Here is an 18,179-nt window from a genome sequence, read left to right as displayed (position 1 = left end):
GTGAGAGGCCCACGTACCGCAAAAAAGAAAAAGTGGTGGTGATTCCAATATAATTTATTTCTAATATTTTAGTTCTCGAATTCCACTTCTGATTGTACCATTTTAAACTGTCTCATTGTATAGTCTTAACCTTAAATGAGCAAAATGATTTCACATTGTTTAATACATGAGGGTTAGTATTAGAGATGGTGAGCAACCCAGTGAACTGTTTTTAAAGGCCCTATTGAAGTATTTTCTGTGCTGTGTCTGGCGGATTGTTGAAGATAAAATATCTGCTGCAATATTGTTGTAAAATAACAGGGCAGAGCGAAGGAATGAAAATGTCTACTGAAGAACATCCCTTGCCCATTGATGGATCTCCCGTCACAGGTGGCTGCTGAGGTGTCAGGGAGCTGGATCATACCCACCTGTTATCCTCTGCAGTTGAGACTCCCGAAATGCTCACTATCCATCATCACGCAGGTTGGGAAATCTGTTCCCCGGGGGCTCGGCAGGGCCAGATCTTGGTCTGGGGTCATACCATCAGTTTAATCCAAATTTGATATGGGACAAGCAATAATGAACAGTTAGAACTTTTTTGAAATTTGTTCAAAACATGAGAGGATAGTGATGCATTGCATTTTACACATTTTTCAGTTCGAGTTGAATTATTAGCAGTTTGACCAAGTTTTCACTTTCCATGTATGTCTACAGGATACCTGTTTACACAGCCAGTGAATTTTACTTTCACATCTAAGAGAAGCTGGATTTATCACATTCGTTTGAGACAGAGCCCAATTCAGGGATCCAGACCACTGGAGACCACAGAATTTAATACTCGCTGCCAGTCGAAAATAAGATTCGGTTCAAGGCTCCAGCTCTCATTCTGCAGCATCATGAACCGAGACTAAGAATCCCCAAGAACATTCTAAGACCAACAAGTGCTTGGTCCTTGGGGACCCTGAGAGTCATGTGGCGCTCTGGGTTTGATTTTTCCCCTTGGCTGCTAGAGCAAACTGAGAGATGAGTCTGTAAGCCACGTCCCCAACCAGGCAGGACCTCACAGCGTGCACCCTGTGTGCCGACCTCATTCCTGGCTGCAACGTATTCTTTCTACTTAAAAGTTACCTTGGTCCTCATTTCCTCACTTTAAAAACGTATACATATATAATTTGAGACGGCCTTGGGTCTGCTTTGGAATCCAGCAAAGTATATTTAATGCTTGTTTATGTATTCGGTGCCCCTGCGCCGGTGCCTTGCACTATGGTCCTGCCACCCGTAGTTTGGGCATTTGAAGGACAACACAAAATGGTGTTCTTTTTCAGCTTAATTGGAAAGCTATTGCCCTGCAAATCAGCTCACATTTTAAAGCAGTTCAGGGAGTCTCTATTTTGTTCATGAAACTAAAAAAATGTTCGGAGATAATCAACTGTCAGTTTGGGCCGGCCTCAGGCCTTGCGTATTGAAAGAGGGCAGCAAGCTTAGATCTTTTCAAGACTGTGACTCTCTCATGCTTTCTGGGAACCAAGTTTTAAAAAGATTCCATGGAGATCTTAGACCAGATGAAAGCAATAGGGGTGTTCGGCAGTGCTGTGACAGAGACACTGAGGACATTATTGTTTCAAACATGACCACCCCCACCAGTATTATTGTTAAGAAAGTACTGGTTGAAGTATCTCATTATTGACATAAGTTTCATATCACTGACTTACTGAAACTAAGATTTGCTGATCAAAGACATCTTTTAGAGATGGATTTTCCATATCCTCTTTCAGCTTGAGGATGGCAGAACTACTGGCAAAACTACCAAAACAGTATAAATTGTACTGTGATGAATTTGCCCTCATCTTCGAAGATGAGCAAGGCACCCATCATGAGAGAGGAAGCATGGGGTCAGCCAGGCACACAGAAGCATTGTTTCAACTCACACTGGATAAGCTGATTATGAAGAGATTTCTCTTCTCTTCGAGACACCATGGACACAGTCAAAAGTCGAAACAATGATATTCAGACTGCAACTCAGCAGATGTGAAAGGCGCCAGTGGCCAGTCACTAACACCCTCCAAAGCTTACCAGACCATATAAAAGGATGTCATGGACCCACCCACACCCCAGATGCTTTTCATGTTATCAGTGGAGATAGAAATGATGCGTAAGTTACAATGGACAGGATTCAGAATGCCAAGCCAGTTGTCAGAGCATTTATCAGCTGAACATTTGAGGCTTGCAAAAGGACTCATAATTCATTTACTGAGCCATCATCTGAGACCAGTTCTAGCTCTAAGCAGGCAGGATAGTCATTTCAACAATAATTATAGCAACAAGTAACATTCTGTTAACACTTCGAGTTTATGGAACAGTCCCCTCTTTACGATCTTATTTGAGTCTTACGATGATCTTGTGAGGTAGGAATAGTGGGAATTCCCACTTTATAGAAGCCCAAAGAGGTTCAGCATCATGTGTAAGATAATGAAAGAACAGGGACTCAAGCTCAGTCTTCTAACCCCAAGTCCGTGTCCTTGGCATTACTTCTCTAGAACCCTTATCGTAAGAAGGGAGAGGGTGAAGAAAATAAATCAGTGACTATCAAAGTATTTGATCGTCGTGGCTCAGATTCAAGGCTTTTCTTGCTCCTGGCTCCATTCTCATTACTGAGACCCCAGTAACTGTTATTTTTGTCTTTTGTGACCCAGCCTTTGATCCGGGTTTTCCCTGAACCTCGGCCTGGAATTTTGACCTTGCTGTTTGACCTCTTGGAAAGCCTGCTTCCCCTTGTCCGTTCCTGCCTCTCCCACCTGGGGAAACAGCTCCACCCGAGAGCGCTGAGCTGTCTCCCCAGATGTCTCTGTCCTCACGCTTGCCGTGGGCCCAGCCTCATTCACACCCAGCCAGGCTGCAGGCCCTGAGCAGTGGTAGTCAGGTCTCCACTGAGTGTGCCCAGCACCGAGATAGACCGTCATCAACACTTGTGCCTTCTGATCCACACGCTTCCCCTGTCTCACTCTGATTCCTGCCGGTCGTTGCTTAATCAGCAGGCAGATTTGCTGGGCCTTCGGCACAAGCACCCATCCTTCATCCAGTACGAGATGAGCTGCCGAGTTGAGTGAGTGCCCGGTTATTTTCAGGACTATTTTAATAACACTTTATTTATTTGGCACCATCAAGGAGTGAGGTAGTCACAGAAATGGATTACCCAGGTAATTGAAATCTGGGGTGTCAGATTTTATGTTAAGAATTTTGAAGGAAGGCCTTCCACAGTGCTCTGTGTACTTTTGTGCCTTGTTAGGCCAGAAGTGCAGATCATAGTTTAACCATTTCATAGGCTACTGAGTACCTCGTTTTAGACTGTTTGGGTTTGGGGACTTGCATTTAGTTTCCACTGTTACTAGTGTGTCAGGTTCACAACAGCCTTCTAAATCTAGCTTGCTACTTCAGCGGAGCTCATTTATTGGGTACCTACTATGTGCAAGGGACTTCTGCCTTGACGAAGACCCTAAGGAACGTACTGTCCAATCCTGCAAAAGTTAGGAAATTATAGGTTCGGCCTGTTGGGGACAATATTGAGTGGGGCTCTTTCTAAAAAAATATGTCCTGAATTTCAGTTCTCAGGTGTCCTTTTGTCCTCTTTGTTCATTCATTAAGTGCTACAGTGGGCCAGGTACTGTACTAGATGCTGAAGTTGTAAACAGTGAACAAACCATTGCCCCTAATGTGAAGATCCTTCCCCGCTGGTCGTCAGCCATTTCGCAGAGCGGCAGGTTGAAATAACAGAATTCTGACCATCTGACACCCCTCTCCCAGCCGAATGTAGCTATTAAAATGTGCAGATACACATATACACGTGTACTTATAAATATGGCGCATTCTTCCCAGTTAAAGGTTACCAAGATATAGTCTCTGTGAGAATAAACAATAACAATATAAGGATAAACTATAAGACAAGTATAAAAGGTCCAGATTATTCTTGGAATCCAGTCATTTTGTGAGCTCTCTCAAGCTGAATTCCTGGAAAAAGATACACCATTCTCTGTTAAAATTTTTTAATTTTTCTCTTTGTGGTCTTTTAATAATCACATAATCGTAGTACTGTCTTTTCCTATTAAACATGAGATTGGTAAAGGAAGAAAAATATGACCGACAGCCAAGATTCCTTGGAAAAGCATACAAAGTTAATAAATAGGCCTAAAGTAAATATATTGCTTCTCTATCTGCCCATAAAATAATACAAGTCTTGGGAACATTTTCACACCGTTCATTTCAAAATAAAGAAACTGCTCTGAGATAAGTACTTGAGAAATTACAAGGATGTAGGTGTTGTTGTGAGAAATATATACAAAGGAAAAAAAGGATAAATGTGTAGTGGCTGAAAGAATTTGAAAATTCCAACTGTAGGAGAGTTTTTTCCAGGACTCCATGAGACTTTCTTAAATACACATTCATACCCCATGGAAATTCCCACTTCCAGATTAGGGAATTTTTGTATCCTCAACTTTTTTTTTCTTATTGTCTACATTAATAGAGCTTTCCCTCTAGCTTCATTTGGGAACATTTCATCTTACCTTTTCCTAGGCTGCAATTATGTTAACAATTTGCTGATTTATTTGAATGGTTTTCTGACTAGTTATGGTCACATTTGAAAAGCAACTGTGGTAACAGAATGACATATGAAGACACAGTAAAACAGATAAACTATCTCCTTTGGTTCTGTCTTGGCCAACTTTATCTCCAGTTTTATGGCCCTGGACAGGCTACCAGTAATTGTAGGGCTATAAGGAGGCCTGATATATTTAGCCATATAAACCAAGTGAAGCTTTGGAATTTTCCCACTTATTAGGTACTCACATTGCTTAACCAAGTCCAGCCATTCCCCCTACCCCCACCCCCACCCAAGAAATCTTAAGGAAGAGAGTGCCTGAATTAGGTCTGAAAAGACAACATAATTGTTCATCTTTGTTTCTCGCAATCAAATAAGCAGGCTTGCGAATTTACACAGAAAAGCTACGTGAAGTATGCGAACCATTAATAAATCCCAAAAGGAGAAGTAATAAGAGACAGATAGGAATTAGCTTCGTTTATCTTATTACTTCCATATGAATTTTTTTTAACTTATAAAAGAAATTTAAGAACATATCTGCCATAAAAAAAAAACCACTATGCTTTCTAGAAATTTGCCTATAGAGAGATTTTTCCAGAAAAACTTCCCTTGGTTTGTGGGTGTCTGTGTGCGCGTGCATGCACTTGTACGATTCGTAGGAATCTAGGGTGCTGGCAGACAGCTGCTGCCCACAGCCAGGCCCTCCAGACGTGCCATTCACCCAGAGCACAGCACGGGGAGGCAGCAGTACTCCTAGAGACGATTGAGGTCTGAAACCAGAGCTAATGATTACCCTCCTAACAGAGTCAGTGCTGCAGACAGTCCTAAGCACGGTGGCTCTGTATGCCTTACACGAGTGTACTTTTCCAGAGTCACCCACCCATACTCAGGAGCTACTAGTTGGCTGTCAGCCTTCCCAGGGTTGCTAATCAGAAAGAGTGCTTCACATATTTGTCAATGGAGATGATTAGTATTATTTGCAAGATAAACAGCTCATAGTAATCAAGGTAATGAGAAGAACCTTGTATGTATTAATTCAAAACGAGGAGTTCGGTGGAGTAATACAGATTAGACACCAAAAAGCATTTATTAACATTTTCATTTAAGCTATATCTGAAAAATAAAAATCAGTGATTATATACATTGTTTTAGAAGCAAATTAACATTATCATTACACATTTTTAAATAACTGGTAGTCAAAATACATTCTTTTTTGTTCTGTTGTTGTCCCAAACATGTTGAAATATCCAATATGATGATGACAGGACTGATACTAAAACTTTAAGTCAACACCTTAAAAGGTTGAATTGGAGTTTCAACTTCTTACTTTCCTTTCCTCTTTTTGGAAAATTTTCCATAAAGTAAAATAACAAAAAGCAAGAAAGTATAGAGCTTAGATTTGCTTAACACATTTATACCCCCTGAATAATGAAATGTATGTTACCTTATGGTCTAGTGATGTGGCCTTGGAGTTAAAATAATGATTTTCATTTCAACTTTATACTCTTGACCAAATTAATTGTGATCACAGTGCCTTAATATCCCCAGTAAGCAGATAAAATTGCTTCTAGAAAATACTTGAACATCAGTGTAGAATATTGGTGGTGTTCTTCAGAAACTTAGTGTCTGAGGTTCTCTAAATCTTGAAAAACGTGAATGTTTTCCTGGAAATGTTTTTACTGATAAGGGGTTTGTTGGGCTTCCTAGAATGTGAAAGAAATATCCATCCCTAATTTTAATTAAACATAAAATAGCCAATATGTGTTTGCTTATGTTACTGCAAGTTATAATAGTTTTTTTCCAGAATTTTGTTTTCTAAGACTTGGGATAAGAATTGGTGCTGAACATCTGCATTCCTGACACAATTCCAAGGGTTCTTGTAAAAATAGCTCTTCCGGAGAGTATAAGGTACTTGGAAAGTCTTTAAAAATCATTCAGGAAAAGGACAGGTGGAGGAAAGTAGAGATTCCCACCCAGATGCAGGGTAGGAAACAGCAAATGGATATAGACATAACAAACACCCGTTTTTGTTCTTTATTGCTTCTAGGCTCAGAAAATATTTCTAGAATTCTTCTCCACAAAGAAGCGGTTCCAGGGTTCCCTTTAGAAATAGTTGTAGCCAAAGACAATGAATTCCTGCTGTTTCAAGCCTTCTTCCTTTGGAGGACATTAAGGTATTTCTTTAATTCCTCAGCTGATTCAATACAAGATGAGATGGAATTTCAGGGTGATACTGTAAGCAGTACTTCATTGAATTTCCCCTCGCCAAATCCATCCTTGTGCAAGCATTTTCTCATTCTCCTAAACAAGGAGATCCAAGACCATTTCTCTCTTCTGAAAGAGGCCCACTAACGCATATCTGCCCAACCAATTTAAAAGGAGACCATTTTCTTTGCTTCCAGCAACAGGCAGATGCATTTGTTTCCAAAAGTCTTAGCAGGACCTCTGTTCAACTGATAATCACCAAACTCTCCAAGGACATGGCATCGCCGTCATCCTTCTAGAGGAGCATGTACTCTCTAGCATGTCATGTCAGTATTGTACCCCCATGTAATCTAAGAGCACAGAAAAGTGGGATTTAAATGAGGATCATCTGGTCTTCAGGCCAAGACCCATCAGGATATATTCCATATTCAGAGCACTGTGGCATAAACTAAAGAATGTGTGGGATAATAACAATTCCCAATACGCAAATTTCAGGCTGCTCTAACAAGCACAGTGCACGTTTCACAGATTTCACTAACACTTCCTCAAGCTCCTTTACTTATTTGGATTAGAAACAATCATACTGTGATACCATGATTCTGGACTCTTCAAACTTACCTCTTCCCCCACCAAGAACTTCCTTGTATAGAAACTGCAGAAAGTCTAACCAGCTCTTGGTTATTCTCTAAGGACTGTAAATGCAATGTTGATTTGAAATACTCTCATTCAGGATGGTATCAAGTGTGTCTCACTTTGGTGTTCATTATGTAGAATAAGAAATTGAATTTCAGTAGACTCACAGCACTTCATTCTCAAAAGACTGCCCTGATGTTAGTAACAGGACCAGTTCTGAGATTACATATTAATATACTGGACTGAAAGCGGATTCTCAGATCCGTTTATGATAATGTCAGTGTTTTTGCTAAACAATTTATAGTTTACAGAATTCTAAAATAGAGATGGCCTCACATGGTAGGAAACTGAGCACTAAAATGTTGAGAGAATGATGAAAGGGAATAGTGCATAATGTATGACTTTAGATAAAATGTTAGGAGACAGCTAGTTGCCTGCATATGTGTCTGTTACAAATCAGCAGTTACTCCAGCGACAGAGGATAACAGCAGTAAGTACCCCAAACACATGCTCCACCATCCTTAAAAAGTTTCTGGGCTTCCCTGGTAGCGCAGTGGTTGAGAGTCCGCCTGCCAGTGCAGGGGACATGGGTTCGTGCCCCGATCCAGGAAGATCCCACATGCCGCGGAGCGGCTGGGCCCATGAGCCATGGCCGCTGAGCTTGTGCGTCCGGAGCCTGTGCTCTGCAACGGGAGAGGTCACAACAGTGAGAGGCCCACGTACTGCAAAAAAAAAAAAAAAAAAGTTTTTAAAATTTGTTCCACTTTGTATTTGAAAAGGAAAAGAATACTTATTTAACATAATAAAGTGAGATGACTAGTGTTAAAATGCTTTTTAAAAATAATTTAGACTTCTGTCTACATTTAATGTATCACGATGAGTGTTGTGTTCAGCCTAATCTGTTGAGGGGCAGTTGAATAGCTTTAGAGTAAATTGGTTTTGTTGAGTTTTTCTGTGTTTTATTTTAATAAGTATTGAGGGAGTCAGATTTTGAAACTTACATACTTTCCGGTTTCTTCCCTCTAATGTACATCATCGATGAATGGGGAAATATTAATTTTAGAGGCACAGAATAATGTTTGGCTTCTTTGCATTCTGCCACGTCATCTGAGGCCTGGAAGACATCCAGGAGGACTTGTTTTACCTAAAATATTTACAACACAGCGTTGTAGAACCAGCACCTACTTAAATAGCCCTTCTATGCATTTTTTTTCCCATTTGTTAAACTTAGCTCAAGCTGTTATCCTGAATGTTACAGGGAAACATGTTGAACATATTTCTTCTGCTAAAGAAATGTGTGCTTGACGTACCCCTGGAGCTGGCTACCTAGCGTATACAGTCATTTGGATAAAGGGTGGGACTGTCAGTATTGTGGTTCTGATCCTCAAACAACCCAATTTTTTTGTTTTTTTTACTTTCTAGCCACAGAGCACAATCCTAATCCCATCCATTAATCATAATATGTACCAAAAATAGCATGCACATCACCATTGATTATCTTAACAAATCCCTAAAATTCACTGAAAATAAAATCCCATACTGCCCTGTGATTATTATGCATTTTCAGTGTCATCTGCCGAGATATATGTTTTTCCATCGTATACTTTCTGAAGGCAAAAGTTTCTCATAAACTTAAATGTCAGTAAAGAATACAAGCTTTGGGTCTGCGTAGATGTGCCCAAGACATTTCCTTGCCCGTAAGCCATGCACTAAAGCACTGGACAAAGAGTTTAGAATCCTTCCCTGATCCTTGCTATTAACTCTCTGGAACGTAGACCTAACTCCTCCTTCGATGGGATCATCTGTGGTATGGTTTACTGAGACACGAGCCAGGTCCCCTGCTCTATCTTGTATTTGTGGTTAGAATAATTTTGATGAAACCTCCACAGTCTTATGGCTAAAGGCTGAAACAATTATTATCTTGGATGTGTAACAAGAGTAGTGATAAAGGAAAGACTGTAGGTTTAAAACCCGCTGATATTTACAGTAAATTTTAATAGAATGGAGGAAAGCAGCACTACTGTATTTAATTCACTAAGTCTTAAAACTTGACTAAAACTAAACCACTTTTTGATGTTTACAGTTACCTGTCAGAAAGGATACTTTAGTCGTTGAAAGAAATTAGAAATTTCACAGCAGTGGAAATCTTAGATAAAAATTTCAGGGAGATGTTCTGCCAACTGTGCTGTAATAAAAATAGAGAATGTGCTACACCGTCTTCATACGTACTCTCACTGGGAGAATGCTGATGAAAGCATCTCTTTAACAAGTCCTAGTTGCTCACTACCTGTGAAGAGTTGAATCACTGGCCTCTTTTAGCAGGTGGATAAAAATGTAGAACTCTTGATCTTATCAGTGGCACCTAAAACACTTATTTTTGGTCTCTCTTCCATGGTAACGGGAGGTGAAACTTGCGAAGACAGTGTGGACTAATGGATAGAGTGTTGGACAGGAGGTCAGGCACCTCTGTTCTGTTCTGTTCCCAGCCTGCTACTGGGTTGCTATGTAAACTTAGATAAGCCACTTACCCTCTCTGCACCTCATGTTTTCCATTTGTGAAAACATAGGTAGAGACATTCTGTACTTAGCACTTCACAAAGATATTGTGAGAACCAGCTTACTCTGAAGAAGTTCATAGTATCTTTGGGTTGAAAAGAGGCTACGTAAATACGTCACTGTCCTTGTTCCCTTTGACAACACTCTCTCCACAGTCTGACATTGTATAAACTGTCCCTTATCAATCACTGCAAAACAGGTACCATTACAATGCGCTTTGTATTGCATAGAAGCTGAGAGTGTGACCCTAGAGCCAGAACACCTCGTTTGAATCTGGGGTCCACCACTTACTAAACCCTGTGACCTTGGACAAGTCAGTATGCTGGATTTCCTCATCCGTAAAATAGGGATAATGACAGCACCCGTCTCTTTCCGATTGTGATCCAAAACTTGAAGGCATTTATGAAGAGCACTTCAGATGTTATATAGACGCATAATACACTTCACGTAAGTGTGTGATTACTGTTTAGTAACAGTAATCTCTAGGCCAGAACAATTCCTCATTAGTAACATGGCAGTGAAGGTCAAAATCACCTCCGGCCTTGGTTTCTTCTGTGCATCTCATCTCAGGGTGGCTGCTCTCTCTTCCTCCCGAATGCTTGTGTCTGTCTCCCCCACTCCCTGAAGCCCTGAGTATAAACTCCTATAGATGATGTGATCTGTCATGTCATCTGTAATAATTGAGAGTGTCACATAAAAGGTCAAAGAAATTCAGATGTTTTAAAGGCTCAGAAACATATCTGATTTATTAACTTGAAAAGTCGCTCATAGATTTCAGAAGTATTGCAAAATGGAGAGTGAGATAATTGACAGCTGGAAGCTGTTTCCTGATTGTTATAAAAAATAAACTCAGAAAACATCAGGAGGAAATAGAAGAATAACGATTTAAATTCATTTTAACCTTTCTTGTCTGCTTCTGTAGTGGTGAGGGTACCCAAAAATGCATAAATTGCTCAAATGTAAAGAAATAGAGCATCTGGATTTTCAAAAGTTTAAATAAAAATATTTCTTTTTCAGGGGCTAACAACATTATGAAAGTATAAAAGTCTAGGATTTGATGAAGATTACTGATTAGGTTTTTTCCTGTGACTTACCATAGTGTGGGATTTCAAAGATTGAATAGCATCTAAGAGGTAATCATATGTTTCATTGATTTTTTTTTCTCTCTTTATTATTAGAACCAACCTACATCACAATTGATCCACCTGCGTGTGGAGAGTCATCAAACTGCACCCTGACAGAGAAGGACTGCATTTATGGTTTCAAACTTGATCACAATGGTTGTCGAACTTGTCAGTGCAAAAACAGTGAGTACACGGAAGACTGTGTTTTTCAGGGCTTAATATTGTCAAAGCATATTATGTGATTGAATATCTTTTCTTTCATTCCTATTCATGACATTCCCTTAGCAACTTGAAAGAAGGAAAAAAAAAGCGTATTTAACATAAACACATGGTCATTTGGAAAAAAAGAGTTGCTCCTTTATTCCGGTTTTTGCCCTCATTTCATTATGTTCAGATACTCCTTGATGTCTGGCTGCATCATGGGTGAAGCCCTGGGAACTCTGGGGCACATGTTTCCAAACACCCAGGGAGCTCTCAGTACTGCCCTTGCTGGGGTCATCAGTGACAAGGAGGTCACTCACACAGAGGTGTCACATTCCATGTGTGGCAGCCATAGTCTTTAGAATGTGCTCCGCTTTCTCGATCCCAGCTCTCTTCCACGTAGATTCCAATCATGTCGCCAGGCCATGATCTCTGAAATGTGATACAGTATATTGCATTTCTTACCGGAAAAAAAAATTGCCCTTCATGTTTAAAACGATTTTGAATTCCTCTAATTCTTCTACCAGAATAAACATCTTTAGTCATTCCCCAGGTGACATAGTTTCTAGAACTTTCTTGGCCCTTATGTAAATGTGTGGCCTAGAAACAGAGTATTGCAGAATTTGGTCTGATCACTGCAGTGCTATTGTGTGGTCTAAGTGAGCATTTGCTCTCTGGATTATACACTGTTGGCTAACACTGAGGTTATAAGCAACTAGAACCAGTTGGTACTTTTTACATCAGAGGCACATAGGTGATTCTCATTTGTTCTGTATTTGAGCGTTTGATTTTTTTTTTTTAATGATATAAATGCAGGGCCAAATTTAACCAGAAATTACCCTGAGAGTTTTCAACCGTTCACCAACTAGTTGGGATATTTTTGAATCTTGACGATGTGACCTCATACTTTATCTATGCCTCCCAGCTTATATCAAATAAGCATAACTTACATGTCCTCATCTAAATCATTGCACTAAAATAAATTAAATTGTATAGAACCAAGGAGAGAGCCCTGTTAGCACTGAAGGCCTTCCTGCAAAATGACTTTGAACGTAATCCTCACTTCTTCTATGGAGTTATTCAGCTGACGACATATCAGCTCCATCTCCACAAGGAAATCTTGAAACTCTTGATCTGTATCTTATCTGAAATCAAAATACATTCTATTTACAACATTCCTTTGCTGGAAACCCTACTTTAAACATAAAACGCAGTTAGTAGGGTATGGGTTGTTTTTCATGAACCTATACTGGGCTCCTGGTATTCACTGCTTTCTTTCCTAAATGTCGCATATCCCGTGTTTAACCATTCCTTCTGCAGAATTTTCAGTTGTGAATGTCAGGCTTAGTTCCTGTAGTGCTAGAATCCTTTGTCCCTTTTGAAATGACATTTGGCCTCTTTTAGTTTTCTGAAATCTCTTTCCATTCCCTCTGATGTCTCCAAATATGGACAGTGCTTCTATAATCAGCAGGTTCTCCATGAGCCTCTGGGTATAATTACCCTGGACTCAGAGAGTTAGAATTACTTAATGTAGAGAGATGATCACTTTCTGATTTATCAGTTTTCTTGGGCTCTGTATTCCTCTTCACCTTAATCATTCAATGCTTTCTTTTGTAAGAATATTTTCGGTGAAGACAGATACTAAGTAGGAGTTGCATAATTCGATTTTCTCAGTTACTGGTTAACCATCACACTGTCTGTGGGATGGACTTGGTGCTGAAACGGAGGTTATCAAACTGTTGTTGTGATGATGGTTGTTTACACCTTTAAATTTCCCATGAGCCTCCACCCATCGGGGACTGTCTGCCTTCCTACACTTGTTTCTGTTCAGAGGAGGACCAGTCCCTGTTATACACCTATCTGCCTTTTATACCTCCCTTCGGAAAGCCAAGTTTACTAGGGAGCTGCTTTGGCAGCCATATTTGTTGGCTTAAATGGTCAACTTTGATTTTTTGACACCAAGATAATTGGTGATTGTATCACAAAGAGTTTATATTTTAATCCTTCTCGTATCTCTTGAGCTGTACATCCTTTCTGATCATGGGAGCATACCTAATTTTTTTTTCCTGAACTTTTTGAAGTCTAAAAATATAGATTTCATTGTACCTAGTCACCCTGCCTACCATCTTCACCTGGGCTTTGTTATTATGAACTTTTGGCCACATGGGCACACCTACCTAAGACCCCTGCTGATTCACAATGAGCCCTTTGTAGTTAAATCCAAAGAAGCAATTTCCCTCAGTTGTCATTGAAGCAAGTCAGAAGCATATGACCGGCTTTTTTTAAATTGAGACTTATCAGGAAAATTCTGCTCTGCCTGTCTTTGTGTTAGTGTTGCTTTCTGGCTTTGTAAAAGGAACATCCATGCATACTGCCTGCTTTGCACCTCCATTTCATTAACACATAGGAGGAAATATGTACAGGAGACCATTGCATTTTATGTCAGCTGGAATTTGTCATTTTGTCTATATCATACACAAAAGTACACGGAAAGTATATGACAGAGCCATAGAGCATTCTGCTCTCATCCCCTCCCATTAGCAGTCCTGATTATTTGACATCTTTGGGCGGTGAGTCAAATTAAATCAAACTGCCACATCCTCGGTTGTCAGATTCTTGTGACTGTATGGACCCAGCTCTCCTCCCAGACTCTGGCATCATACTGACTTGTATCTGGGTGATCAGGGCAAGTTGCTTTATTTCCTAGAGCCTCTGTGTCCTCATCTGTAAAGGGCAGGTAATAATACCAAAGTAATGGGTTGTTTTGAGGACTAATTAGTGAATGCAAAGCTAGCTTTACTACCCGACATATGGTAATTGTTGACACGATAGCTGGTTTATAACATGCATTTCTGAGTCAGCTAGAGCTAGCTGACGTGGAAAGCCCCCAGTTTCCCTCCTTTGTTCCGACACCAACCTGCCTCCAGTTCTTCCTGTCCTCTGAGGACGCGCACACAAACAACTTTCCTTTTGCCTTTTAATTTTAACCCTCGAATATTCTCACTCTCTTTCACCTAGCTTTAGAAAAAAGGAAGTCCCTGGTACTGAAGGATAGCTAAGTATATTCTTTTTCCCATTGCAGCTACGTGATAAGTATGGATTTTGTCTAAATCTCTCCTTTATGTTATTTTTCTGCATCCCACCAAAGCCTGTTTCACATGCAATGGCCCTAACCATTTATACCCAAGTTTTCCGTTAGGGGTTAGATGTATATATAGACCACTGGCATCAATATTTCTTTCTTAAAATAAGACCAATGCCAAATAAATATTTCTCCCCTGTTACTGGCCTGTTGTCTGCTCATTCATTCCTTCTTTCATTCATCTAGCATTTATTGAGTGCCTACTATACACCAAAAACTAGGGGTACAAAAAAGTTAAAAATGGACCTTATCCCTGACTAATCTTGGTAATGTGTTGGTAATATTGGTAATATGCTAATATGTTGTAATGCTATTGCAATATAATCAAGCATATTATAGACAGTCACTTGAAGGTTGAAATCAAAACCCAGTAGAAACACGTCCTTCAAAAGAACATGGAAGGTATATGACAGGATTCTTTTATTTGAACATACTGTAGCTTTTCTTTTTCAACCTGTAACAAATAACATTTCTTATAACACTGCTAAGCAAAGTAATGCATCAAGGGCATATAGAGAATTTAAACTTTATTCAAAGACATACTTAGAATAAAGAAAAGAAACATGGTAGAAAATGCTTAAGAATGTATGATAGCAACAAAAGTTAAAACTAAAATCATTTAGATAAGCTACTAAAAATCTAACACTTCATTGTTACAAGCTGTTAGTAGCATTCCTTTTTAACCAAAATGTTTGCTGTCAAACATACATAATACATTTCAGCTTACTATAGGTACGATATGTAGTAAGTGACATCTATGTGAATTAAATGGCATCCATCTTTTTAAGCATCTTATCATCTACATTTTTAAATCAAGTGGATTTCATCACATTATTTGTAACTGCTCTTCCAGTTTTAACAATCTGTAATTCTAGGGATTAATAGTGCTTTTAACTAGAAACCAGTGCAGACATAGAAAATTAATGGTAGCAGGGAGAAAAAACCTTTCATAATTTTCATGAAACATATATCTGAATCAAACATCTAAAGAAGGTCGCAGCATCATATACAAGGAGGCAGGCTCCTGTTTTCATTTCATTGTTACTCTGAACAAACACTTATCAAGGTCAAGATTGGGACCACCATTTGCAGTCTTGCACTTCTTTATTTAATAGTCTCAGGAACTGTATTCATGGTATCCTTAACTGCTTGCATGTTGCTGAGAATTGCCAGAACCCAAGAGTGTGAAGTCCTGCAGCGGAGAAGCACAACACAACTCTAGGGGCACCATTACCCTGTGTTCTGTTTGCAGGCTCCATGGTGTTCAACTACAACATGTTGTACAAACGATGCTCCCCACAGTTGGGCCACATTTTGGCCCTGGGAGCAAAAACATCTTCTTTTTTCTCCCAAATAAACAGTTTATTGCATAGCTGCTATCGACCAGCCATAATGCACAGGCTCTGTATTTTGCCATTATTTATCACTTTCTCTTCAATGGTAATTTTCCCCTCTGGATTAGAAAGCATTCTTAGATCACAACAAAGTCATAATGTTGAAAAATTATAAACATAAAGCCACCATTCTTTCTGTGGTTGCCTCCAGTGATGTACTAAAACTTTTCAGCCAAACTTAAAAACTCCCACCCATCTATGAATGAGATGTTTCTAATCTATCTGTTCTGCTCTTTATGTAAATGTTTGCCTTGACGTTATACTTCTCTGAAGAAAAATCCATAATTGATACATGGATCTAGGAATACCTTGAAATCTTTAATGTTCTCTATTTCTAAGCTAGAAGGTGGTATTTGGAGATGTTTAGCAAGTGCCAGTATTGTGAAATTTTTCAGTACTAACAGTAAGTTTTTTCATCCCATTATTTTTCTGTTAATGTGGCAGTCTTGATGAGGGTAGAGGAGTAAATAGCAAGAATCTTGATTGGTTCATTCATTCAGCAAGTATTTATTGAGCACTCACTCCATGCTGAGCACCGTGATAGCACCTGGACTGTGTAAATAAAGAAAATAGGTCCCTGCCCTAGAGCTCCCTTCTGCTGGGGAGGAGAAACGAGATAGCAGGGCAGCGAGCAGTCCCAAGCCAGGGCAGCATTGTGGCAACCTGCCCAATATGTCACAGCCAGTCTGAAGTCTATGAACGTCCTGTATTTTTGTTCACACATAGCAGCCTTTGCTTGAAATTCCCTTCCACTGCAAAGCAGAGGTAAAGACAAACTTAGTTTATATCAAATTTTTTAAACTTAGTGATGCAACAGCTTTCGTTAAGGATGAAGCCCATTCTAGATTAAAAATTATAGAAAAACTCCTTTTTTACAGGACCAGAGAAATAAAGGCACAAAGGTGCTCAGACTCAGAGTTTCAAGGAATTTAATCCCCAGGGATGTTCTCACAGTGTTGTTAGTTCATCTGTTTCTCAACATAATCTACTTGGTTTCAAGACTTAAAATTTTTGCAATAGAAAAACGGATTCACAACTTAGATCTCGGTGTCAGAGAAAGAAATGTGGCTATGACAGTCTTCTCCCTCCTTCGTCATTCCCTTAATAATGGGAAAGAGATGAAAAATGATGACCTTTCAAGTCATATAATTACAAAATTTTAAATGAGCCATTTAGAATTTCACTTTTAAGGATGCAGATTAGTAATCAGTTGCTTCACAATATGATACAGACCCACGAGGTTATATTAAATATGTGTAATGAAAGGTTTATGATGATGACAAAGTAGAAAATTATACTTTAAATCACATTATCCTTTTTAAAAGATAGCAAATTAAATATGCAAGTATTGCCAGCTAAGATTCACAAAAGATGCTACCTTAAAATATTTATGTAAAATATGAACCCATTTCACCTATTAATTGTAGTTAAGGTTTAATTTTAGGTTATAAGATTTGTGTGTGGAGGGGACAAATGTGTTCTGTTTTTCCCAGTAACTTATACATTATTTACAATATTTATGCTTAAAGGATATACACATAAAATTTATTTATTATTTCAACAAAAGTAGTCTCAGCTTCCCACTTTACCAGTCCACGCAGAACTATAATCAAACATTGCCATACTTTTGCCATCATCATGTCTACTTCTTTAAATTTGATTATCTTTCAAATTCTGCATTTAATTCAGACGTCTCAATTTGCTTTAGTTACATCACCAAGCATGCTTTTCTTATTTACCTTAACATTTTTGTTGCCTATATTACTCTAGTAAGCCCTACATCACACCTTTTAAAATTTATTTACAAGGCTTCCATTAAGCTAATAGAAGTTTCTTGTGCCAGCCACCATTTCTTTGTTCCTTTTTTTCCCTTCTACAATAATAAGTTATAACTGACTAACAGAGGACAGTTAAACAACACTCCAGATTCTGCTAACAGGGGAGAGTTTGAACATTTTAAATAATGGATAGTTAAACATTAATCTAGGTATTTCTTTGGCACATAAATTTTTTTTTTTTTTTTTGTCAGTTAACTAAGTATCTAAATACCTGGATATTTGTCAGCGGTAGGGAAAAAAATATCTAATTGCAACACTGATTATTTCACTTTGTATTATGTTATTAGAGATATACCTTTTAAAGAAAGGGTAAGCAATGCTTTATGCTGCATATGGTACGCAGTATTATGTGGTAACATCTAAAACTCGTAAGAGTAAACGTGTGTGAACCTTTAAGAATGTGTTTCTCATGGGCATGCAGTAGGAGCAAAAATACATAATGAAATTTGGGATGTAAGTTTCCACTTCTCACATTTTGAATAATAAATGGTAATCAGTGGTTTGATCAGAAAT

The 18,179-nt window shown here is 38.9% G+C and overlaps 1 protein-coding gene across 5 annotated transcripts in view; it reads left to right on the top strand.

Annotated features, from left to right (window-relative positions):
• Positions 1-18,179, top strand: part of CRIM1 (cysteine rich transmembrane BMP regulator 1) — a 208,751-nt gene that overhangs the window by 143,840 nt on the left and 46,732 nt on the right. For all 5 annotated transcript variants that reach the window (XM_019942869.3, XM_033838733.2, XM_019942872.3 and 2 more), the window contains one exon: positions 11,146-11,274. In XM_019942869.3, coding sequence (XP_019798428.1) covers positions 11,146-11,274 — 129 coding nt within the window. The remainder of the gene's footprint in view (positions 1-11,145; positions 11,275-18,179) is intronic.

The sequence above is a fragment of the Tursiops truncatus genome, chromosome 14 (genome assembly GCF_011762595.2).
Source record: "Tursiops truncatus isolate mTurTru1 chromosome 14, mTurTru1.mat.Y, whole genome shotgun sequence".
Classification (NCBI taxonomy): domain Eukaryota; kingdom Metazoa; phylum Chordata; class Mammalia; order Artiodactyla; family Delphinidae; genus Tursiops; species Tursiops truncatus.
This window is presented reverse-complemented; position numbering and strand designations above follow the sequence as displayed.